Source organism: Melospiza georgiana, chromosome W, assembly GCF_028018845.1.
Source record: "Melospiza georgiana isolate bMelGeo1 chromosome W, bMelGeo1.pri, whole genome shotgun sequence".
In the NCBI taxonomy this organism is placed as follows: domain Eukaryota; kingdom Metazoa; phylum Chordata; class Aves; order Passeriformes; family Passerellidae; genus Melospiza; species Melospiza georgiana.
The window spans coordinates 9975524-10000168 of record NC_080464.1 but is presented as its reverse complement, the minus strand read 5'-3'; the positions used below and the strand labels follow the sequence as shown (position 1 = coordinate 10000168).

General features: G+C 45.3%; 1 protein-coding gene across 1 annotated transcript; it reads right to left on the bottom strand.

Annotated features, from left to right (window-relative positions):
- Positions 1-210: 210 nt before the first annotated feature.
- Positions 211-4748, bottom strand: LOC131095416 (uncharacterized). The gene is made up of 2 exons (XM_058043112.1): positions 4583-4748; positions 211-3932 (listed from the first exon to the last, which is right to left on the bottom strand). The coding sequence occupies exons 1-2, from the start codon at positions 4746-4748 to the stop codon at positions 388-390; spliced, it is 3711 nt and encodes a 1236-aa protein (XP_057899095.1). The 3' UTR covers positions 211-387.
- Positions 4749-24645: the final 19897 nt, after the last annotated feature.

The following is a 24645-nucleotide window of genomic DNA, read 5'->3' as shown; positions in this document are numbered from 1 at the left end:
CCTAATACAATTTGTTCGGGAGCTTCAAACAATTCCCTAGCCTCTAAAATGGGTCTGTTGGCGAATTTCTCTAAGGCTAAATAGTCGTCATTTTCCCTTGCTTCTTTGCAGCTACACTCATAACATTGGAGGTCCAGTAAACAACTTTGTACGTTCCAAAATTTTCTATCACAACCTCCACAAAGAAATCCAATTAGTCCCACACAATTTCTTTCCCCACACCCAAAACACGGCTGATCGTGAATAGGGTCCTGTGGGTCAGGTCCTTGTTGACTGTATGTTTCAACCCACCCTATCCACTGTATTGGCGTGCTACGCAATGCAGCTCTAGCTTCGGCATTAAATTCTGCTATGAGAGATAAAGGTTTTGGCAAAGTCAATGTTAGTTTATGTTGGATTCTCACGTGATCCTGCGGAGACAGCTGACTCAGAAGTCTGTACATCTAGGGCAGGTTTAAGCTCCTCTTGTTTGTTTTCCGGAGCTCTCTTGACCCGTGAATAGTGGATCCACGTAGGTCGTTCCTTGATCCGAACCGCGGTGAAGGTAGTCAGCAGCACTTGGAAAGGTCCCTCCCACTTTTCTTGTAGGGGTTTTCCTAAAAGATTCTTAACATACACCCAATCACCGGGGTTAAACGGATGCAATTTACAATCAGGTTGCTTAGGTTGGTGCTCGATCATCACAGTAGCATTCTTATCAAACTGTTTCCCCACCGCAATTACATAATCGTAAATGTATTGATTACCGATCTGGTCTATGACATCCCCATTTACAACTTGCATAGCATAAGGTCTACCATACAGAATTTCAAAAGGACTTAACTTTTCCTTCGATCTTGGCTTGACTCTCAGTCTCAGCAGAGCAATAGGCAAAGCTTGATACCACTGCAAATTAGTCTCTTGGCATATTTTAGCAATTTGCTGTTTGATAAGATGATTCATCTTTTCCACTTGCCCACTGGCCTGTGGACGGTAGGGTGTGTGCAATTGCCATTTGATTTGTAATGCTTTGCTTATTGCTCTCACTACTTTTGCACAGAAATGTGTACCTCTATCCGAAGAAATGCTCTTCGGTACCCCAAACCGTGGAATAATTTCATTCAACAGTACTCTAGTTACCTCTCTTTCCTTATTTGTCCTACAGGGGAATGCTTCAGGCCACCCAGAAAATGTGTCAGTTAATACCAACAAGTACCGAAACCCCCCTTTTCTTGGGAGTTCAGAAAAATCAATTTGCCATACCTCACCTGGGAATTTACCTCGGCTTATGGCTCCTTGGTGTACTTTGGTTCCTGTATTCGGGTTGTTCTTCAGACACCGTTCACACTGGGACGTAACGTGTTTTATAGTAGTAAATAATTTTGGTCCTGCTATTCTGGTCTGCAAATATTGGTAAAGCGAATCTAGGCCCCAATGGGCCTTCTCATGTTCTGCCTTCACAAACTGCCACATCACGTTTCCTGGTATCACTAACTGTCCTGTTTCTAATTGACCCCAACCATTTTCTAGTATTTTGCCCTTATTCCTTTGAATCCACCTATGATCTGATTCTTGGTAATCTGGCTGGATATTGATATCCAGCTCCCCTGGTATTAGGGCCGCTATTTCCGCTTCCCTATTTCTTGCGGCCGCCAATTTAGCTTCTGTATCTGCCTTCCTGTTCCCTATTTCTGGAATAGTATTGCCTTTCAAATGCCCCTTGCAATGCATTATGGCCACCTGTGTTGGGAGTTGGACCGCCTCCAGCAGTCGCAGAACCTCTTCTGCATGTTTGACTGTTTTTCTTTGTGTAGTCAGCAGTCCTCTTTCTTTCCAGATGGCTCCATGAGCATGTACGACAGAAAAGGCATATTTAGAGTCTGTCCATATATTAATTTGCATGTTCTCTGCTAATTCCAGGGCTCGGGTCAGAGCTATCAGCTCTGCCTTTTGAGCTGAAGTCCCTGCAGGCAGGGGGTTTGACTCAATTACCCTTTCTGTAGTGGTGACTGCATAGCCAGCCATTCTTACCCCTTGCTTCACGAAGCTGCTGCCATCCGAAAACCAGTTGTCCGCGCCTTCGAACGGCTCTTCTTTGAGATCTGGGCGACTGGAGTAGACGGCTTCAATTGTTTCCAGGCAGTCATGCTCGATGGGTTCTGCTGGGGCTCTTCCTTCTAAGAATGAAGCTGGGTTCACAATATTAGTTACCTGAATGGTTACATCATCTGATTCAGCCAGGATGGCCTGGTACTTTAAGAATCTGGAAGGCGACAACCAATGGTTGCCTTTCTGTTCCAGCACGGCTGACACAGTGTGGGATACTAACACAGTCACCTTTTGGCCCAGCGTGAGCTTCCTGGCCTCTTCTATGTTAATTATCACTGCGGCCACTGCCCTCAGACAGCCTGGCCATCCTTTACTTACTTCATCCAATCGCTTGGAGAAGTAGGCCACAGCTCTCTTGTGTGGTCCCAACTGCTGGGCTAGGACTCCTAGGGCCATCCCTTGCCACTCATGGGAAAATAGCCAGAATGGTTTTGACACATCTGGGAGACCTAAGGCTGGTGCTCTCATCAGCTCCCGCTTCAGCCTCTTGAAGGCCCCTTCCGCCTCGGGAGTCCAAACTAGGACATTCTTGGTTTCCTTCAGCAAATCATATAGTGGTTTAGCGAGTATCCCATACTGATAGATCCATAGCCGACACCAACCTGTCATCCCCAGAAAGACACGCAGGTCTCTCACCGTCTCTGGTTTGGGCATCTGGCAGATGGCCTCTTTCCTGGCTGCTCCCAGGGATCGCTGTCCTCTGGAGATTTCGTATCCCAGGTACACCACTTCCTTTTGCACCAGTTGTGCTTTCTGTTGAGAGACTTGATATCCACTTAAACCCAGGAAATTCAACAAGGAAATAGTCCATTCAATGCATTCTTCCTCCGTCACTGTCGCTATTAGGAGGTCGTCTACGTACTGCAGGAGGGCGCCATCTCCCGGTGGCCCTTCCCATTGTTCTAATTCTTTGGCTAACTGATTCCCAAAGATTGTGGGCGAGTTAGACCAGCCTTGGGGCAACCGTGTCCAGGTAAGTTGGGTCTTTCTCCCCCTATCTACTGATTCCCACTCAAAGGCAAAAATCCTTTGACTCTCGGGGGCTAAGGGAAGGCAGAAGAATGCGTCTTTCAAATCTAATACGGTGAACCAGGCCAGGCTATCCTTTAGCCTAGTTAAAAGTGTATATGGATTAGCAACCACCGGGTGTAATGTCTTGGTTATTTCGTTTACTGCCCTCAGATCCTGAACGAGCCTATACGTTCCATTAGGTTTCTTTACGGGCAAGATCGGTGTATTAAAATCCGATTCACATTCTACCAATAACCCCAGTTCTAAAAACCTTTTGATTATGGGCTCAATTCCCTTTCTGTCTTCTATCCTCAGAGGGTATTGTTTTCTTACCACCGGTCTTGCCCCGACCTTAAGTTCGACAACAATCGGTGTGGCTCGTTTTGATTTTCCAGGTATATCCGTAGCCCATACTAATGGATAAGTCTTGCTCAGGATTCGCTCGAAGTTGTGGTTCTCAGGTTTGGGTTCCACACAACTGATTGTTAGGCTTAGGGCTGTAATCAGTTGTTCATCGTTTACTTGAAATTCCAATTTATCTTTGTTGAACTTTATTATGGCTCCCAGGTTTTCCAATAGGTCTCTTCCCAATAAGGGCTTTGGCGAATTTGGTAAATACAGGAACTGATGAATTCCCATTTGTTTCCCAATTTTGTATTTAATGGGTTTCAAAAAGTAAGCCTTTTCTGGTTGGCCTGTTGCTCCCACAACTTGTACAAATTCATCACTTTTAGGTACCAATTCCTGATTTAAAACCGAAAAAGTTGCTCCCGTATCAATTAAAAAGCTCAATTCCTTTTTACCTTCCCCTAGCTCCATTTTAACCAGTGGTTCTGCTAGGGTACGGCCCACCGGTCCCCGTCATTCACTATCCTGATGTGTGGTGGTGGTAGTGGCCATAAATCTTTCCCTCAATTGGGGACATTCTCGCCTCCAGTGCCCCATCTGTAGGCAGTGCGCACATTATTAATTTGGTCCTACCCTAGTGGGGTGGGGCTGGAGTCTTCCTCCCCTTCCCATTGGGTTGCCTCTACCCCTTCCTCGAGTTCCAGGTTCCGGGTAACCTGTCTTCTGAGCTGCCACTGCCACAGCCACCACTCGAGCTATCCTCCTGTCTTCCTTTTTCTTTTCTTTTCTTCTGCTTCTCTATTATTGTATACCTTCCATGCCTCGTTTAGCAGTGTCTCTAGGTTTTTGTTTGCTGGATGCTCAAGCTTTTGTAACTTCTTCCTGATGTCTGGGTTACTCTGTCCCATCATTAACCCTAGCAAGTGCTGTTTCCCTTCTTCCGTTGCCGGGTCTAGGGGTGTGTATTGTCTCATTGCCGCCCTGAGTCTGTCCAAGAACTCCGATGGGGTCTCATCCTTTCCCTGCCTGATGTTATATAGCACTGACCAGTTGATAGCCTTAGGGATTGCATTACGCAAGCCCATCGCTATCAGTTTCCTATACTGCACTAACCGTTGATAATGATCCCCGTTACCTGGGTCCCATTCTGGCTTACTGCTGGGAAAATTATCTTCTATTCTCCCCGGTAACACTTGAGCATGTTGTCTCCCTGTTTCCAACACAAGCTCCCTTTCTGTATCTGTCAGCTCCGACAGCATCACTTCTATATCCTCCCAATCAATATCTAAATTCTTCGCCATTAGTTCAAATCTCTTTGCTACTCCCTCCGGATTTCTCCTAAAATTTTTTGCTTCATCCCTCCAATTGTTCAAATCACTTGTCGAGAACGGCACCTTTACTCTAGTCTTTTCCCCTACCATTGGCATAATTTGTCGGAGAGGAGCTATCATATGGTTCCCCTCCTCTCTTCGCTTTGCTTCCCCCCGTGCCACAGATCTGGTATAATACGAGTGACTGGTCCTTGCCCCGGGGTCCTCTTCCTGTGCCTCTATGTCCAGTTCCTCATTTTCACCTCCTATCTCTATTACACAGTCCGTCCGACTCCCGTCCTGGGTCTGTCGTCCCCCTAATATCTGTCGACTCCTATCCTGCCCCGGGCTACTACCCCTCTCGTCCTCTGCTGCTTTCCCATCTCTTTTATCCTCTATCTGTATTATTATACTCAGTCTCTGCGAGTTCTTCTCTGTCTCCTTTTCGCATGTCACATTACCACTCCCCTTACTATATTTTAATTCAGAGACGTCGCCCCCCAATGAGTCGCTCTTGTCCCCAGCCTTTGGTGTGCTGGTTTCCATTCTGCAAACACCAGTCCTTGGTGTGCTAGTTTCCATTCTACAGTCACCTCCATTTCTGGATGTGTTACTATCCCCATATGGACTAAGCTCGGGCGGGCTGCGTGTCTCCCCCCGGCTCTCTACTCCCGACGGACTGCCTTCTTCCCTTTCGAGTTCCAGTCTGGGTGGGCTGTCAGCATAGTTCCCCGACCCCTGTGGGCTACCTGGTTCCTGAGGGCTACCCTTTCCCTCGCTAATCCCCGATTTTGATGGGCTACCCTCCTCCCAGCCGTTGTCTAGCTTCTGAGGGCTGCATCCAAACTTAGATTTCCACCACTGCTCCAATTCCTTTAATGGGCTAGGATCCCCTTGTTCCTCTTTTGGTCTGGGAAGGGGTCCTTCCCGCCCTGGAGCGAATGGGTGGTATTCCCACAAGCTTATTTCGCTCTCCTTTCCACTATCACTCCTTGTTAACTTGAGACACTGCTGTCCAATACTGCATGCATCACAGCAACGGTCCTTTGACTTCGGACCCTTCTTATCTCTTTCCAAAGCTAATACTAGGGGGTCCTGAGGGGCTACATTAATTCCACATTCCTTTTGCCACTCAGGTTTATTCCTTAGGGTGAAAAACATGTCTGCGTATATTACCTCATCCCATTTATTGAGCCGTCGGAGGAAGAGCATAAGTTGTAAAATGGTATTATAGTTAGTTGTCCCCTCCGGTGGCCATTTTTCTCCGTCATCAAGACGGTACAGGGGCCACCATTGTGTGCAATACTTAAGAAGTGTCTTTTTACTTATGTTTCCCCCTGGAATCCCTCCCAGGTCCTTCCAGTGTTTTAGGATACATCCTAAGGGGGTTTTCATATTTATATCTTTACTCTGTTGGCTTCCCATGGCTATTCTCTGTATTCGTGCTCTTTTCCACAAGTACTATATGCCACTATACCTTAACACTTCATTCACACAATTTCCATTCGCTTCGTCTGGCTTTTCGCGAAGGACAGGAAATGCGGATCGGGACTTCGCTCTCGTTTCGCAGCGATGCTGCGTCTCACTCACTCTACACACACACACCCGTACAGTGAAAGGTTCCTACCTTATGGTCTTATGTCAGAACAGACTGTTTTACCGGGTTTGGTCACAAGAGGTCGCCGATAGACCGTGAAATACCGGGTTCCCAAGTTCATGCACATACATTTCCAATCTGTTTACATAGAAAGTAATAAAAGCGTCCCCTATATGATTTTACAACGGACACATAAAACAAACACATAAAACCACCAATTAACACATCTTTCTCCCGTTCTCAAAGAACAGTAGGCAATCTCCCATACAGAAAAACAAACCAAAGATACCAAGTTCAACTCTTCTCTACCATAACCTAGTCATTTCCTTTTGTACTCTTTTTACGGGACTTTAACCCGTATTTACGGGACTTTAACCCGTACCGTATTTACGGGACTTTAACCCGTATTTACGGGACTTTAACCCGTAAAATCAGGGATTTTTACCGAGGCGTCCCTCCGGCTTACCCTGCGAGCGGTCACGTCTGACCCTCGTTTCCCAAACAAAGCGCTTTATCCCAAAACCAACAAACAATTCAAATACCTCTTAAAGCCAATAGGCAATTAAAATACCTCTTAATTGAGCAGGAGATGCAGCCAGCGTCCATCCGAGAGCACCGGTCCAGGGAAGGAGCTTCTTCCGACGAAAAGCCGTCAGAGGCGCCCAGAAGACCCCGGCCCCGGACCCGGCTCGGGAGAGGACCCTTAAGGCTTGGATCTCCTGTCTGGTGCCATTCCTCCTGCCTGGCTCGCCAGAAATGTTACCGAATTTTGCCCCAAACAGGCAGAATGACTGCCTAATCAGACTCAGCTTAAGTCAATTAAGCAGGAGGTATTTTTATTAACGACGCGTCGGAGAAATCACAAAATGGATTTCTGAGTTCACATAGCAAAAGCAAGCCTTATATACATTTTTGGGTATAGGATTACATCAGATCAGATACATAATCATGCATATTCATATGGGGCGTGGTGTAGGCGGAGTGTGGGCGGAGCGTAGGTGGAGACATCTCTTTTGGGGAATTTTCAGGTGGTCGTTCCTGTTGCCTTCATCATAGACGGGGTCTTTCCGATGAGTCTTCCTCTTTAAACTTTTGAACTCCTTTCCTAATTTGGTCAATTCCCGGTGTATTTGGCCTAGATCCCGTGGCTTGGCAAAACCCTTAGGGTCGTTTCGACATTGCTGGCTCTAAACCTGCTTAGCCCATTAGTTTCTCCTATACCTATCTCTTCCCCTGTCATGATGCTCTACCTCTTATCTAATTTGTTGCTCTGTTTTCCTAGTGCTGTGCTTTCTCCGTGTGTTCTAGTGCTAGGCCCTTCTTTACATGCCTCTCATTCCATGTTTTAACCCATTACTTCTGGAAGGCTATCTGCTTTAGGACTTCATCCAGAAATGCTGAGACAACCCTTGGGGGGCTCGGAAGTCCTGGAACATTGCCAGAAGTGCATGGTGGCTAGACTTCGATCCTGCATGGGACGCAACACCTGTATAAGGATGGGAGGATCACACGGGGATAAGTGGTGAAGGGATAGATTAGTTATAGAGTGAAAACACAGGTTTTAGAATCTCGGTACAGGGGGGTTCTAGGAGACAAGATGGAGGAATTAGGGTGTGTCCTGTCCTTCTTCTTCTTCTTCTTCTTGTCATCCATCTTCGATGGTGATGGTGGCACTTTGAGATTGGTTCTTACTGAATGTGCACTTGTCAATAAGGGTGAAAGGTATTGGGAGGAAAAGGTAAATATCTTACACATAGTTTTTGGTATAAAAATAAGCGGCCGCCCCGAGGGAGTCAGAGTGTGCTCATGGCTGGCTTGCTGTGCGGACCTCTGTCGGGCCGGGAGAAAATATTGTAGATAAGAATTAATAAACAACACTGAAGAATTGAAAAACCTGAAGACTCCTTTCATCCTTTGGAGCGCGGGCTGCCTGAAGGCCATCCAGAGCCTTACCAGGCCATTTCAACAGCCGAGACAGAACAATTGGCCTCCGCTGCGTGGGCTACTCCCACCAAAGGGGGGGTATTAGCCCTGAAGAGCCGAGAGGGCAGCTCCTGACTTGGACGAATTCCCAGGAGAGCACTGATAACTCCTTGGGAGAGAAGCCAGAAAACGGTCGAGAGAGTCTGAAAAAAAAAAACAGCAGTCACTGAGAATAACATCTCTCAGCTTCTGCCGAAGAAGGTTCGTAGCAGAACAGCCTGAATCGGAACCAGAAAGGCGCCTCTGGATCCATCTCCTGTGACCTGCTGGATGGAGATCGGGAGCCTTCGGACTGCTCTGACGACAGAGATTCGGTGAGAAGGTCAAAAATTAAGAACATGGGAGGAACACTCTCCCAAGAACAACTGGGAATTTTGTCCGCCTTACAAAGCGTGGCAGAAACATACGCAGTCGGGATTCCAAAGAAGGAGCTTAAAGAGCTTCTGTTTTGGGTGAGACTCAATTACCCGTTTTCAGAGACGCGTCTGTTGTTTGAAGTGGGGTTTTGGCAAGAAATTAATAGGCATCTTTATCTTTTAGCCACGAAAAAAGACGAGACAGCCTTGAAATTGCTGTCTCCGGCAAGAATTATGTTAGAAGGTATCTCAGTGCAGTCAAAAAGACTGGAAAAGCAACAAGCTGTTGCGGGTCCCTCAGAGGCAGTGGGAGAAGAGCAAGGCTCGAGACAGTAATTGGCTCTCGCCCCAGCTAGCCAGGGGGAAAAGGCTCTCGAGGAACGGGAGCAGGGAGAAATATCATTGCCTCCAATCCCACCACCCAGAAAGCCCAAGAGATCCCTAAAATGCCCTGAAACCCCAGAGAGTATGGGGACTTCAGGCTCCGACTCAGGCTCAGAAGATAATATTTTACTCCCAGAAGAGTCGAGGTTTTCTCCTCATGAGCCAGAGGCAGTAGGGACGGGAAAAGCGGCGGAGTCGGAAGGGGGGGTCCGAGGGGGAGAGAAGGGGTCGGAGGAAGCGCGTCCTCGGGTCGAGCACAGCTGCGCGGCAGCGGCGGTGCAGGCTGGCAGGGGGAGCGCGCGTGAGGAGGTGATGGGAGACACGGGTTCTGGTGCGACTTTTGAGAGCGCAGCGCCGGGAGCGGTGGCTGCCTCAGCCGGCACGGTGGTAAAGACGCGTGCAAGGGGCAAGGCTCGCGGAACCTCTGGGGAGGGGTCTCAGACTGGCGCGACAGCGTCAGACACGGGCAGCGAATTGGGAGAGGCTGCACAGCCCCAATCGGCTACCGTAGGGAGACGCCGGTGGCGCGCGGTTGTGACGTCAGACCCGGAAGTCGGGACGCGGAGATCGGCTCGGGTGCCGGCGGGGGGCGGGCTGCACACACCGGTGGGAGGCGTGGATACTGCGTCAGAGGAGGAGGAGAGTCAGGGAAAGATCGTAGGGAGGAGACTTCAGAGGCGGAACAGGAGGGAGAGAGTGACGTCAGCTCGGGAGAGACGGGGGGGCGGTTCCGAAAGCACGCATGCGCGGAAAGCAGAGCGCCGTCGTAGGCGGGTCCGGTCCCCTGTGACGTCTCGGGCGAGGAGGGGCTGTGCTCGGGGTTCCACATCCCGGGGCTCCACCCCCTCTCCAGTCCCGGTGCCTTCAGTCCAAACCCTTGGGGCCCAAGCCTCTTCCCTCCAAGGGAGACATTCACGTATTCAAACTCCATTGTCAGCTGAATCAAAAGCCATGCAGACTCGGTCTCAAACAAAATCGCAGACACGGCAGTCTGCCAAACGAGGGGCAGTTGAGTTCATGCCGTCATCCAAGCTGTCCAGTCCGGTGACAGCGTCACCTCGTGGGGGGATGACCGAAGTGCCCGACATGCCGGATCTGTTCGGTGGAGCCACAGCGCCATCTCGTGGCGAGACTGCAACAATGCAGCGATTTTTTCCAACAACATATAAAAAGAAAAGTACATCTAAGAAAACAATGACAGTGCAACAAATGGATTATCCTTCGACTGGGATTTCGCAAAGACGAAGAAAATTTAGATGAAGCACAGCAACAAGGAGAGGACATCATACAGATTACAGCATCAGAAGGTGTTCCGGCGTGGATCCTGTCGGCAGCGGAAGTGGCAAAAAGCTTCTTGCATTCTTTGGATACAGCCAAAAAGATATATCAGCAGGATCCTCAAGTTTCCTTTTCGGATTTAGGAGCGAGGCCAAAAACCTCAAAGCAAAGAATGAGGTACAATGAATCACCGATGACCTCCACGACTCCACTGTTCATGCAGATGACGATGGAGTTTCCAGAGGAGGAATTTCAACAGCCGGTGAAGACGATGGACTAGAAGCACATCAGAAAAGCGTTGGCAAAAGACAAGCATTTATTTCCGGGTTCAGGGGATTTGACAATGAAGTACGACGCCCAGGGACAAACTCCGAGATGGGAAAGGATGGGTCACGAAAAACTCAAAGACTTAGGGAAGGCGGCTCAAACTTTTGGGCTGGATTCACAATATTTCAAACAACTATTAAGGGGGACATTTACCATGTACGACCTTACGCCATATGATATTCGAAGCATTGTGGCAATGATTCTCACTGACACACAGAGTCTTGTCTGGGAAAAAAGATGGAGAAAGTATCTTTCAGAGTTGCAAAATAGATATCAAGGTGGGCCAAACGTGAATCTCACAGAAGCACAGTTAGCAGGAGATCCTCTGGATGAAAACCCAGGGGAACAAGCAGTGAGGCTTCCACGAAGAGTGTTAAATGACATCAAAGAGGCAGCGCGAATGGCAATCATGCAGATTACGCCAGCAGGAACTCAGGATGTTCCGTTCTCTTGCATCAGGCAAGGTCCCGCAGAACCATACATGTCATTAATCGATCGATTCACGCAAGCCGATTGAAGAAGCGAAGAGGCCTCTCATGGAGAGCTTGGCTTTCGGCAATGCCAACCCGGATTGTCAACGGGTCATTAGTGCCATGCCAGGACGGCCATCCTTGGCAGAGATGGTGGAGGCATGCAGCAAGGTGGGGACACCTCAGCATGTCACATCGATTGTGAAGAACGAGTTAAGAGAGGAATGGGAAGAAAAGATAAAGGGACACTCAGAGAGACAATCGGAAGACAAGGCATTGGAAAAGATGCTGGAAAAAATAATTCATCAAAAGAACGAGAACACAAACAAAGTTCTTGCAACAATGCAGAAGAAGAGCAATCCCCCAGGAGGACAGTGTTACAAATGTGGGGCGTTTGGACACATGAGAAAGAATTGTCCACAGACACATACATCAGCTACAGCGCAAAAAGCGGAAAGGTCAATTTGTGCGCGGTGCGGAAGAGGAAGACACTCTGTGAAAGAATGCTATTCTCAGACAGACGTGGAAGGAAATCCTTTACCGTATCCGGGAAACAGGAGAAGGAGCGCGCCCGTGAATCGCCAGCGCGCTCAGATACAAGTGATGGTGGTGACACAAGAGCAGACAGGGCAATCATCAGTGAGCGACAAGCAGACGCCCTCAGCAAAACCCTCAGTCGATTCCATAGCGACCCAGACCTCCTCCCACCAGGGGCACAGTGTGCATTGGCAGCTTCTAAATTAGTATGCTTTCTAGACGAAAATCATGCAGAGATACCAACAGGTATCCGGGGAGATTCATACAAAAAAAGCAAGATTTCTTGATAGTTGGACAAGACAAATGCAGCATCCTTGGACTCATTGTTTATCCTACAGTTGTTTCTGCAGACAAGAATACAGAATTGACAGTTCTGGCAAGAGTGCTTCATCCACCATTGACTGTGCCGGAAAATACTGTGGTTGCGAGAGCTTTCGCCTTGCCTCCACATGCCATTTGAGAAGTCATGTCAATCTTCGACGAAGAAGGGTTCCCTATGAAGGAGCATGTTGAGATACATACTACATGGGTGAAGCACATAGGTCGAGATCGACCCACACTCACATGCCAATTGACATGTGGAGACAGGATGATAGCAATCAGAGGCATGCTCGACACAGGGGCGGATGTCACAGTAATATCGTACATCTTTTGGCCGTGCAATTGGAGCTTGGTCACGCCCTTGAGTTCTCTCTCAGGCATAGGGGGAGCATCTCTCTGCCTGCAGAGCGAGAATTCCATCGTTTTCACGGGACCAGGAGACAAGACGGCGATCATTCGTCCTTTTGTCGTCCAGAAGCAGATCACAGTCTAGGGTCGAAACCTTTTGGCACAATGGGGCGCAAAGATCGAAGTGGATTTTTAGTAGGGGTCACTGCGGCACTTGCCACATTGAAGTTGACATGGAAAACAGACGATCCAGTTTGGGTGGATCAGTGGCCCCTTGAGTGGAAAAAGTTGAGTGCTTTGAAAAACCTGGTCCAAGAACAATTGCAGAAGGGACATATCAAGCCAACAGACAGTCCTTGGAACTCTCCAGTGTTTGTCATCAAGAAAAAGCTATCAGGCAAATGGAGACTGTTACATGATCTCAGGAGGATCAATGAAGTCATAGAAGACATGGGATCGCTTCAGCTGGGACTTCCATCTTTCTCGATGATTCCCAGAGATTGGCTGCTTGTGGTCATTGACCTCAAGGATTGTTTTTTCAGTATTCCGCTCCATCCAGATGATGCTCCGAGATTTGCCTTTTCAGTTCCAAGTATCAACAAGGAAATGCCTCTGCAGCGGTACCATTCGGTGGTCCTTCCTCAAGGACTCAAAAATTGTCCGATGATCTGTCAAGGGTACGTGGCACTAGCTTTGACACCAGCGTGGAAAATGTTTCTGAAGGTGAAGATCATTCATTATATGGATGATTTCCTCATTGCCGCATCAACACAACAGGAGCTGCAAGAAGCTCGTGACTGTGATCGCAGAAGTGCAAAAGGCAGGTCTGGAAATCAGCATTTCAAAGATTCAAGAGGTTCCGCCTTGGAAATATCTAGGGTGGAAGATTTCAGAGAAAACAATAAAACCTCAGAAAATGGAGGTCAGCACAGAGGTCAGCAATTTACATGATTTACAACAGCTTTTGGGAGAGATCAACTGGATGAGGCCGGTTTTGGGAATCACAAACAGCGACATGCCAGTGTTGCTCGATCTTTTGAGAGGAGACACAGACATTCGATCTCCCAGGAAACTCACGCAAGAAGCGAAGAAAGAGTTGGAGAAAGTCACAGACGCGATACAGAAAAGGCAGGCACATCGATTTGTTCTAACTTTGCCTTTTAAGTTGGCAGTGCTGGGGAAGAAAACACAGTTCCATGATTTGATCTTCCAATGGGATGAATCACAAAAAGACTCTTTGATAATAATAGAGTGGGTTTTTCTACCACACAGGCCTTCAAAGACAATTCTCACAGATTTAGAGATGGCAGTACAAATCATCATAAAGGCGAGAACGAGATTGCTGATAATGGCAGGAATGGAATTCTCAATCATCAGATTACCTCTGAAGAAAGACTATTTCGATTGGGCGATGCAACAATCGGAAGACTTGTTAATCGCGTTCTTAGCATTTCCAGGAATTTGCACAATCCATTTTCCACAGCATAGAATACTGCAATCGCAAATATGTTACAGAGCAAAACCAAGAATAAGTGAAGAACCTTTGGACGGGATCACAGTGTTCACAGATGTCTCAGGGAAGACACACAAGTCAGTGATCACGTGAAGAGACTCAACGACAGGGGATTGGGAATCAGACGTGAGGATGGTTCAGGGCTCTCCACAGATTGTGGAGTTGGCAGCCGTTGTCCGAGCATTTCAGTTGTTCGAACAACCTCTCAATCTGGTCACAGATTGCGCATATGTTGCGGGTGTGGTCAAGAGATTGGAGGGTTCACTCTTGAAAGAAGTCAGTAATGAGGTTTTATACTCATATCTGATGAGCTTGAAAACACTGCTAGAAAGCAGGGAAAGAGAGCATTTTATCACACACATTAGAGCGCACACAACACTTCTGGGGTTTTTAGCGGAAGGGAATGCTCGAGCAGGCAGGTTGACAATGCCCATTTCGCAAACACTGCAGGACATTTTTGAGCAGGCAAGATTAAGTCATGCATTCTTTCATCAGAATGCATAAGCGCTGATGGAGTCCTTTCATCTCACAAAGAGTCAGGCGAGGGAGATCATTAGTGCTTGTCCAGACTGTCAGCTTGTGCAGCCACCTTCTTCTACAGGAGCAGTCAATCCGCGGGGACTGCAAAGTCTTCAATTGTGGCAAGCTGATGTCCCGAAGTATCCATCCTTTGGGAGGCTCAAAAATGTTCATGTTTCTGTAGATACATTCTCAGGTGCAGTCTTTGCTTCAGCACATGCAGGGGAAACAGCAGACCATGCTTGTCGACATTTTCTGCAAGCATTCGCATCATTAGGTGTGCCTCAGGAGATAAAAACAGACAATGGTCCAACATATACAGGCAGGGTGCTTGACAGATTCCTGAAAAGATGGGGTGTCAAACATACATTTGGTATTTCACATTCACCCACAGGTCAGGCAATCATGGAAAGGACACATCACACCCTGAAATCCCTTCTGGACAGACAAAGAAGGGGTGAGCCAGAGGCGACACCTCACATGAAATTAAATAAGGCACTGTATGTGTTGAATTTCTGAAATAGTTCATCCTCAGAACCTAATCCACCAATCGTGAGGCATTTTTTAAACAGCACACAGGCAAAGCTAAGGGAAAATCCTTTAGTTTTGATCAGAAACCCAGAGACAGGACAAATCAAGGGCCCTTTCAAACTAATCACTTGGGGCAAGGGTTTAGCTTGTGTTTCCACAGATCGAGGTCTGAATTGGGTTTCAGCGCGACACGTGAAGCCATTTCGAATGCGAGAGCAGGAGAACGCTGATCCGATAAACAAAGAGACAAGTACTCAGACAGAAGTCAAGGCTCAGACTGCAGAAGACGACTCAGAAGAGAAATAAAAAGAACTAAAGACTTTGGGGATTTTTCCTTTGGGGTTTTGAGTGAAAACATAATGATTTCGCATGAGAGTGAAGTCATGAGCTTCACGATGCTCATGTGCATCGTTCTTTCATTCATTGCAATAAGCAATGGGGCAAATTTACCCATTGATCAACTGAAACAAAATGTATGGGAGGCTTTAGCTCAAGCAGCGAATTTGGGTAGTATTTGTCTGACACATTCGAAGCCAGGGAGACCATTTTCAGCATGCATGGTTGGATTGCCAGTGGACGAATGGCCAGTTCCAGGGCACTCCGCAGTTAACATCTCGCAGGTCATTAAAGATCCTGTGAAGGAGTGGTGTGCTTGGACACATCTTCCTCCTGTGGCTTCTACAGAACCTCAGGAATTGGAGATTTTTGGGTCCATGACAATGGAACTCTGCATGCAGTTTGAAACTCCAAATGTCACAAAGACAAACAAAACTATTGATGTAACTCCCAATCATGAATTCTATAAAAATGCATCAGTTTGGTGTAAATACACAGAGAAAGCTGCCAGAGGATCGATCCAAGTCCCAGTGCAATTGCCACGGGCTTTGTTTCTAATTTGCGGGGACAGAATTTGGCACGGCATTCCTGCTAATGCCACGGGAGGTCCATGCAGCATTGGAGAAATTTCAATGTTGTCGCCAGATTTGAAATCGCTAAGAGAGAAAAAGCACAAAGAAAAAAGATCATTGCAACATTATGCGGCATATTGCAATGACGAAATATATACTTGGGACAAGGCAATGAGAATTGCTACAGCAATCTTCTCACCTCAAGCAGCATCGGGGGTGGCCTTGACTCAAATCGACCGCATGGGTTGTTGGTTGAGCAAACATGCTCAATCCGTGTCTGTCGCATTGAGTGACATGTTAAAAGACATCAATAGTGTAAGACAGGCGACTCTTCAAAACCGAGCGGCGATCGATTATCTATTGCTCACTCATGGACATGGGTGTGAAGAATTTGAAGGGATGTGCTGCATGAATCTCTCAGACCATTCAAGATCAATTCATGAAAGTATTCAGAAAATAAAAGACAGCATACATAAACTTGGCGAGATCACAGGATCTTGGATCGATGATCTGGTAGGATTTTTTGATCTCTCTCCCATATGGAGAGGAATTTTAAAGATAGCATTATATGTCTTAATAATTCTCTTAGTCCTCATACTTGTTATCCCGTGCGTCTTTTCATGTATAAGGCGTGTCATGAGTCAGGTAGCAAAAGAAGTGTTTTTAGTGCAAACAGAAGGGGGAGATGTGGGATCTCAGCACATTATCCTTGATGTCCAGAGTTGCTGAGACAACCCTTGGGGGGCTCGGAAGTCCTGGAACATTGCCAGAAGTGTTTGGTGGCTAGACTTTGATCCTGCATGGGACGCAACACCTGTATAAGGATGGGAGGATCACACGGGGATAAGTGGTGAAGGGATAGATTAGTTATAGAGTAAAAACACAGGTTTTAGAATCTCGGTACAGGGGGGTTCTAGGAGACAAGATGGAGGAATTAGGGCGTGTCCTGTCCTTCTTCTTCTTCTTCTTGTCATCCATCTTCGATGGTGATGGTGGCACTTTGAGATTGGTTCTTACTGAATGTGCACTTGTCAATTAGGGTGAAAGGTATTGAGAGGAAAAGGTAAATATCTTACACATAGTTTTTGGTATAAAAATAAGCGGCCGCCCCGAGGGAGGTCAGTGTGCTCATGGCTGGCTTGCTGTGCGGACCCCTGTTGGGCCATGAGAAAATATTGTAGATAAGAATTAATAAACAACACTGAAGAATTGAAAAACCTGAAGACTCCTTTCATCCTTTGGAGCGCGGGCTGCCTGAAGGCCATCCAGAGCTTTACCAGGCCATTTCAACAGCCGAGATGGGACATCACCCAATGCATCTGCATCCTAAGTAGAATCAGTCACCGAACAAGGAGTTCTTAAGCAAACCTCAAAACCACAAGACAACCCTACTGAGCTCCTGAAGCAGCTACTTCTGGTCCATTGAGCTGGTTGGCAAAAATGAAAGGGGGAAAAACCCTACAGAAAAAAGGCCAAAATTTTTCTTGAAGAGGAAACAACTCTAAATCAAAAGCAAATACAGTTCATTTGCAGTGCACAAAACAAAAGTTGCTAAGCAATCTGTGGTGACATGACTAGGTTAACTTTGGAAACATGACTGGCTTCCTCAGGAGGTTTCAAAGGACGTTTAGTAAATAAGACAATTTTAAAGGTACAAATTTCTTGCTATAAAACCACCAAGGTGTCACAGCTAAGTAATAGCACAATTCTTTTCACAGTCTTTTTAATCATCCAGTAGTAGCAACACTAATTTTGGAGAATTGTTTGAAGCACTATTATCCAGGTTTAGAGCAAATTTGGGAGAGAATCCCCCAAAGCAACTCTGGTGGGAAAAGCAGATCCAATCGGTCCCTCCCCCCAACTGGTCCGGGAGAACATATCTCCTTGGAGAAAGGTGGAAAAAACCTGTTTATTAAACAATAAAACCTAAACAATATCAAACAATAAAATCCCTTGCCACTCCAAAAGAGATGACAAACTGAGAAAGTCCCTCCCCGGGTTGCAGTTCAGCTCACTCAGTCTCTGATCAATCCCTCAGTGCTGGGAATGTCGCAGGCCAGGCCCGGCCCGGTGGGCCACAGATGCAGCTGCTGGTGCTCCCCTGGGGGTTCAGTCCAGAGCAGGTTTCAAAAGGTCCAAAGAAAAAGGAAAAAAACCAAAAGTCCAGGGAACTTCTTTGCCTCAGCTAACTAACACTAACTAAAAGCAAAAAAAGAGCTCTGTCCTGCTTCCTGTCCAGCTGCAGACAATACCTTCCAGGAGCAGGAATGTGTAGGAGTAGGTACAGTTCTGAAAAAAACTGCCGCTTCTTCTCTCCCCCCCTTCACTCTCTGGAACAAGTCTTAAAGGTGCAAAACTTATTATTCAACATAAACCGAATGAGTCGATTGGGGATAAAAGCATCATATAGTCAACCCAGGACAGCTATGAGGACAGAAGAAGGGAAGAACCCCACCAAACAAACTAAAGAACAAATAAACTTCAGGATTAAATCTATCTGCATTGTTGAAATGTATCATCAATATGAAGGGACTAGGAAGCCAAGGGAACATTTTTCCTAATGCCTTTGTTTCTTAAGGCAGTTGGCAATTAGTTTCTAAAATAGCTTCTATGTATTGCAACATACACATCACAAGATGTCATGTAACAACGAAATACTGCAGAAATTGAACACTCCAAGTTCCTGGAATGCAAGATAAAGCCAGAAACACTGGCACAGGAAATCGTGATTCTGTGCACCAGAAAATGGAAAGTAATGCTAGGAGTTGCAACACTGACAGAACCACTGTAGTCACAGGTTCAAAAGGAAGACAGAAACACTTCTATGCATGTTCCAAGCACAGTTACAGGCACTGGAATACCTGAAAAACCTGAACAGGCTGCCAGATGTGCCACAGTATTTCAAGGACACTCCCATTTTCTGGAGCTGCTCCTTGAGGTCACATAAGGTAGGGTGAATTTGGCAAATTGGGTCTTCAGGTATACTAACTGCAAACGAATGAAAAGTGCCTCCACAAATGCAGATCTTGAAGAATATATTCTGGGTTTATCATATTGAAATAGAAGCAAAGAGAAAAGCTCAAAGAAACGTTAAGTGCTCCACTTGCTAACAAAATCAGTATTTGCAGCCCACCAATGCTTGCTTACGTCTCTAGCAGAAATATGCTACTCAATTTTATAAAGTCAACCTAGAACACATTTTACTACAAGTGAAAGAAGGAGGTTAAGCGGAAAACTAAAACTTCAAGTTTAAGCAAAGATTTCATCAAATAAGAACATCCAAGATCAAATACAAAGGAGACGAGTAAGCATTATGGTTTTTCCTTTCACCTTCACAAGTGTGGACCAAACATTTCCTTTTTTAGCTAGTAGTTCTATTTACATATTTATACTGAGTTGAAATGGTCTAATAATTTTTCTAAGATTTCCATACTTAATCCTGACAAAGAACTTTAAAAAGTGTCAAATACATAAAAAACCACAACCAAACAGGCAAACAAACATGGGCTCTTATAAGACCATGAACCAGAAAAAATGAAAAAATCCTGTGAAGGTCAGATGGATGCTCAAACATTATTGACCTTTTTAAGAATTGTTTCATCCCTGCCTCTTTGCATAGACAAAACCCCAAATCTAGTTTGCACATTTATACAGAAAAAAGAACTAATCCAACTTTTGGATCTGGTTGTATTCCAAGTACCATCAACAAAAGCTTGACCAATTATTTGTTTGAGTGAAAACAGCCTGAAGAAACAGTCCTACTGGTCTGGACGACAGGATCAGGTTACTGAATACATCAACAAATCCCATTAGTCCGTAAAAGGACCGAATGACTTTTCAGTCATGACTTTTCAGAATTTCAGCATGTTCCATTCTCACCAAATGAAAGCACTTCCAGATGAAGCAGATGTAAGACTGTGAGTGAAATTACAACCATACTTTTACTGCAATATATATTAGATAGGGACTCATACTCTCATCTTCCTGATCCCTCAACTCCATCTAGTCTTTCAATATAATAAAATTATATTATTATATTTCCAAGTGTTCATTTAAAATAGCTTCAAAAGTTAAAAGCTGTGTATAAATCTGGCCTGTCACCATTTGTTGGTTGAGCAACACAATTGTTTAAATGAATAGAACTGAATTTTCCTAAGAGGTTGTTTTTCCCCCTCTATGCTTTATCAAAACATCAAAGAGCAAGAAAGTATCTTCCTGCTTCCAAAATCTCCAAGTTATTTTCCTCCTCCCTGCATCAGGCAAAATGTAGGATTACTAAGGTTTTTACAACCCAAAATTAATCCAAGCAGGAAAAATGAAGAAGAGCAAGAAACAGAGAAGGATTTGGACATCAAACAAAAAAAGGCCCAGCACTATGGGTAGTCAACTTGAAAAGGAAAGAGGAAGTGTTAAAATTCAGGTGTCCTGTCTGACGTGGACAAGACAAATCAAATAACTGTGTTACATCAATTATGATTCTCATAACCACTCTCTGTATTTCCAGCATGGTTAATTTCTGCTTTTGCTACAAGTAGTGCTTTGCAGAGAAAAGAAGAAACCTCACAACTTTATAAAAGTTGTAAAGCTCGGTATGTTTATTTACGGCGCCGGACACATGCGGAGAAAACTCTCCTCAAAAAAGGCATGCGTACCTCTGAGAACTTCAGGTCTCTTTTTATCCCCCTCTCAAATACATATGCAGACAGTTTCACAATAGATTCATACATATTCATTTTTATGGGTTTTGTGTGACTTTTACCACTAGTTCCTTTTTATCAGAAAGAATTCCGAGGTCAGGCTGACTTGCCCTTACAGCAGTCCCTGTCTCTCTCTATCATCTTCTGTCTCCTCCTGTCGGTTTCTCGGCTGTTTTAATGACCTGGAAAGGCCCGGGGTGACCTTGGGCAGCTCGTGCTCCAAAGGACGAAAAGAGGCTTCAGGTTTTTTCTCGGTCTTCAGTGTTTATTAGTTATTTATCTAAAAGATTTTCTCTCGGCCCAACAGAGGTCTGCACAGCAAGCCAGCCATGAGCACACTGAGAGCCCCCGGGGCGGTCACATATCTTTATACTCAAAATTACGTATACAATATTTACCTATTTCCCCCAATACCTTTTACCCTTATTGACCAGTACACCCTTAGTAATAACCAATCACAAAGTGACAACATCACCACAGAAGATGGAGGCTAAGAAGAAGAAGAAGAAGGACAGGACACGCCCCAATTCCTCCATCTTACTTCTTTAGACCCCCCTGTACAGAAATCTTAAACTCTGTGTTTCACACTCTAATTAACTTATCCCTTCACCATTTACCCCAGTGAAATCCTCCCATCCTCATAAAGGTGTCGTCTCCCATGTAGGATCAAAGTCCAGCCACCAGACACTTCTGGCAACATTCCAGGACTCCCGAGCCCCCCAAGGGTGGTCTCGGTCACTCTGCACATCAGTCCTGAGGTGCTGAGATCCCACATCCTCCCCTTTATCTCTGTCCTTCGCTGAAGTAACTTCACTGAGCTTAGGCCTTGCAGCCTGGCTAAATAACTACAATTTCTAACCACAGGCTCAACTCAAAAATGTACATTTCACCTAAATTAAAATGGATTTCTATCCTGCAAAATTTTCACTTTGCTTCATTCCCCCCTTTCCTAAAAGGAGGAAGTAAATTCTTTTACTTCACACAAATTCCTATGACAACAAGTGTACTTTAGTGCTTTACCATGTACGTTTGATAATGGATAATCCTGAGCTTATTCTAACTAATATTAACAAAACTACAGTAGGATGACACAACTTATTGAGAATTCTATTTGTAGTTGGTGACCACCTAAAGACCACATCCCACCAGTGATGATCTGCATTTTGTTCTATTCTTTGCAGAATTCTAGTTATTTCTTTTGCATCATGTTGGACAGTAATTAAGGTTTTCTTTCCACTTTCTTGGATTTCCTTCAAGATCTGCAGTAGGCCTTGGTGCTTAATTAATTGTTTTACCAATGTAAGGTCCATCCCAATAGGGGTAGGTGATAATCTGTGATACATTGTATAATTGGTTGTAACCAGCTGGTGGGATGTCACTGGGGCTGAGTACAAAAAATCACACCCGATAATCTTAACAAAATTACAAATACAGAAATTAGAATGATTTCCACTAGACAAAATAACATCATTGCTATCAATTTTTACAGCAGCACAGGCAGTTCTCAGGCATACACCCCCCTTTTCCAGTATATATGAGCACAGTTTTGTGGTCAGTGACTGGATGAATTTCAAAGTGGCAAATACTGTGTTCAGTGTCTAGACACACATCTTGGGCATTGATTGTATTGCTTTCACAAATGAATCTCATCATTTCTCTAGTAATGCAGGATTCTAAGTTTACTGTCTGCCACTTTTCATTCATCTTTCATGCCCACACTCTATGTTCTGAAGGGTAGAGTATTGTTTTTTCATGGTTTAATCTTAGGGCAATGATGGGATGGATAACATAAACAGTGGCATTACATATGGTAAGCACAAAGGCAGTGGCCACATTAGAAGCAGGATCATAGGTGAAATTCACCATAGTCCACCAGGATTGAAACTTCCTTTCAAAATCAATTGCATTATCCCAAACAATTTTCCAAATTTCAGCTGGAAAATTACCTTCACCCCTTTCCCGTATGATCAGAGCTGCTGTTGCCTGCATCCATAACTGTGCTTGTATACAACTTAAAGCTAAAGACACATTATCTTGAACTGTACTAGGTGCTTCTACTATTAACCTGTGGTCTTGGTCCCTGGCCGTTTCCCACTTTGGCAGTACTTTTGAAATCTGCCACTGGCTAGATCCTAATGCCAATAGGGATGACTGTAAGGGTTGCTTCAATTTTGTTAGGCTACCTGCTGCAGTGGCCAGTTTATTCATCAGTATTTCTGAATCAATTCCATTTAAAACTCCTAATCCTGTCCCTAATATGCCAGTTAGATGTTTGTTATGGGGAACAGGAACTGCTTTCTGTTCATGACCATCCCTTCCTGCCAGAGGGATGTGTTGGGCTCACACTGCAAATTCAGACACACTTCACAAGTGTATCTGACAGAGGTTTAGGTCATACTTGAAGCAGATGTTTGTTCTGAAATGTAGAGACCTCAAGGAATCTAACCTCCCCTTCCCCCTCCAAAGCACCTGATTTCCCAGATGTGTGGCAAGCAGGAGTGTCATATACACCAGGGGAGGTTCAGACACTAATTACATCTGGTCTCTCATAAGCCATCCTATTGATGACCTGGCACCCTATTGATGACCTGGCACTCTACTTTGATTTCTTCTCCTCTGATTCCTTGAAGTGTCCACAGTTCCTGTTCCTGCCATTCTCGCTCCTCATATACCTGATTCTCGTGGATTACTACAGTGGATAGGTTTAAATCTTTTATCTCAGAAGGTTTTCTAATGGATCCAGTATGCTGATTAAATGCCTGGGACCAAGGCCATCCAGCATTGCTTTGGATAGAGGTACTCTCTAGTTCTAAAACTTCAGTTATAATTACATACAAAACAATTCTGTAAACTAAAGTATGAATTACTCCCGACCGCAATATACTCATTTTGCCCGAATAAGTTTTAGTCTCAGTTCATTCTCTTCTGGTATCACTCTCCAAGGGACTTCTAGGGCTTTCTTCACTCCAGAGTGATGAATCCAGGCATTCTGCTCCTTGATTTTGATTGGAGTGAAGGTGGTGAGAAGTAGTGAGAAGTACTTGCAGTGGTCTCTCCCACTGTGGTTCCGAAGTCTTCTCTGTAAGAGACTTAACACATACATCATCCCCAGACTATCTAACTCCCTGCTCCGAGTTCCAGCCACATGTTTCTCAATTTCTCTGAGCTGTTTGCTTAAAGTCACCATGTAGGTGGACATTCTGGACATTCCCTTTGTATTCTATATGGTCTTCCATAAAGCATTTCAAAAGGATTCAGCATTCCTTGAGCTCAAGGTTTAGTTTGAATTTGCAGTAGTGTCAGTGGAAGAGCTTGGGGCTAGGGTAGATTAACTTCTTGCCCCAGTGTTACAATCTGCTGTTTAATCAAATGACTAATTTTCTTTACCTGGCTACTTGATTGGGGCAGTATGGAGTGTGAAGTTTTTGATCTATGCCCAGGTGGCCACTAATCTGTTGCACTATTTTGGAAATGAAATGTGATTCTTTATCTGAGGATATCGTGGCTGGAACTCTGAAGCGTGGTATTATTTCTTGCAAAAATAATCTGGTCACCTCTTGAGCTTTGTCAGTTCTGGTGGGGAATGTTTCTGGCCACCCTGAAAATGTATCTATTAATACCAGTAAATACTGATACCCCCCTTTCCTTGGAAGTTCTGAAAAGTTAATTTGCCACTGCTGTACAGGCCCATGGCCTCTCCCAGTCTGACCTAGTTTTGGCCAGGGGGCATATTTTGGGGTTAGTCTGGAGGCAAGGATCACATTGTTGGCTCACCTGAGTGATAGTGGCATATAAATTCCTGACAAAGATACAACGATTGTTTCAATCAGATGTGTGTTCTAGAAAGCCTGTGGAAATTACTACTTCAAAGTCAACACTTCATTTCAATGCACTCTGTATCACTGGCAGCCTTGGTCATTTTGAGAAAGAAGCCACACTCTATAAAAGGCTTTTAAGTAGTTAGGCCCTAGTGTGTTTTCTAGTGCCCTTCCTTCACTAGTAACCACGAAAATGGGAAGGGATTACTAGCTCTCTTTCAATGGTAGCCCACCCCTTGCAGTTGTACGTCTCTTTTGATTAGTATTATTGTATTATGGCTTACCTTCGAGGAAAATCTGT

What these genes read in the sequence shown, in the direction of transcription:
- LOC131095416 (XM_058043112.1), bottom strand. Translation starts at nt 4,748, where the DNA reads ATGGCGAAGAATTTAGATATTGATTGGGAGGATATAGAAGTGATGCTG. An exon ending in TAAGCCAGAATGGGACCCAG is followed by an intron (nt 3,933 to 4,582) that starts GTAACGGGGATC and finishes GTACCCTAGCAG; the next exon opens with AACCACTGGTTAAAATGGAG.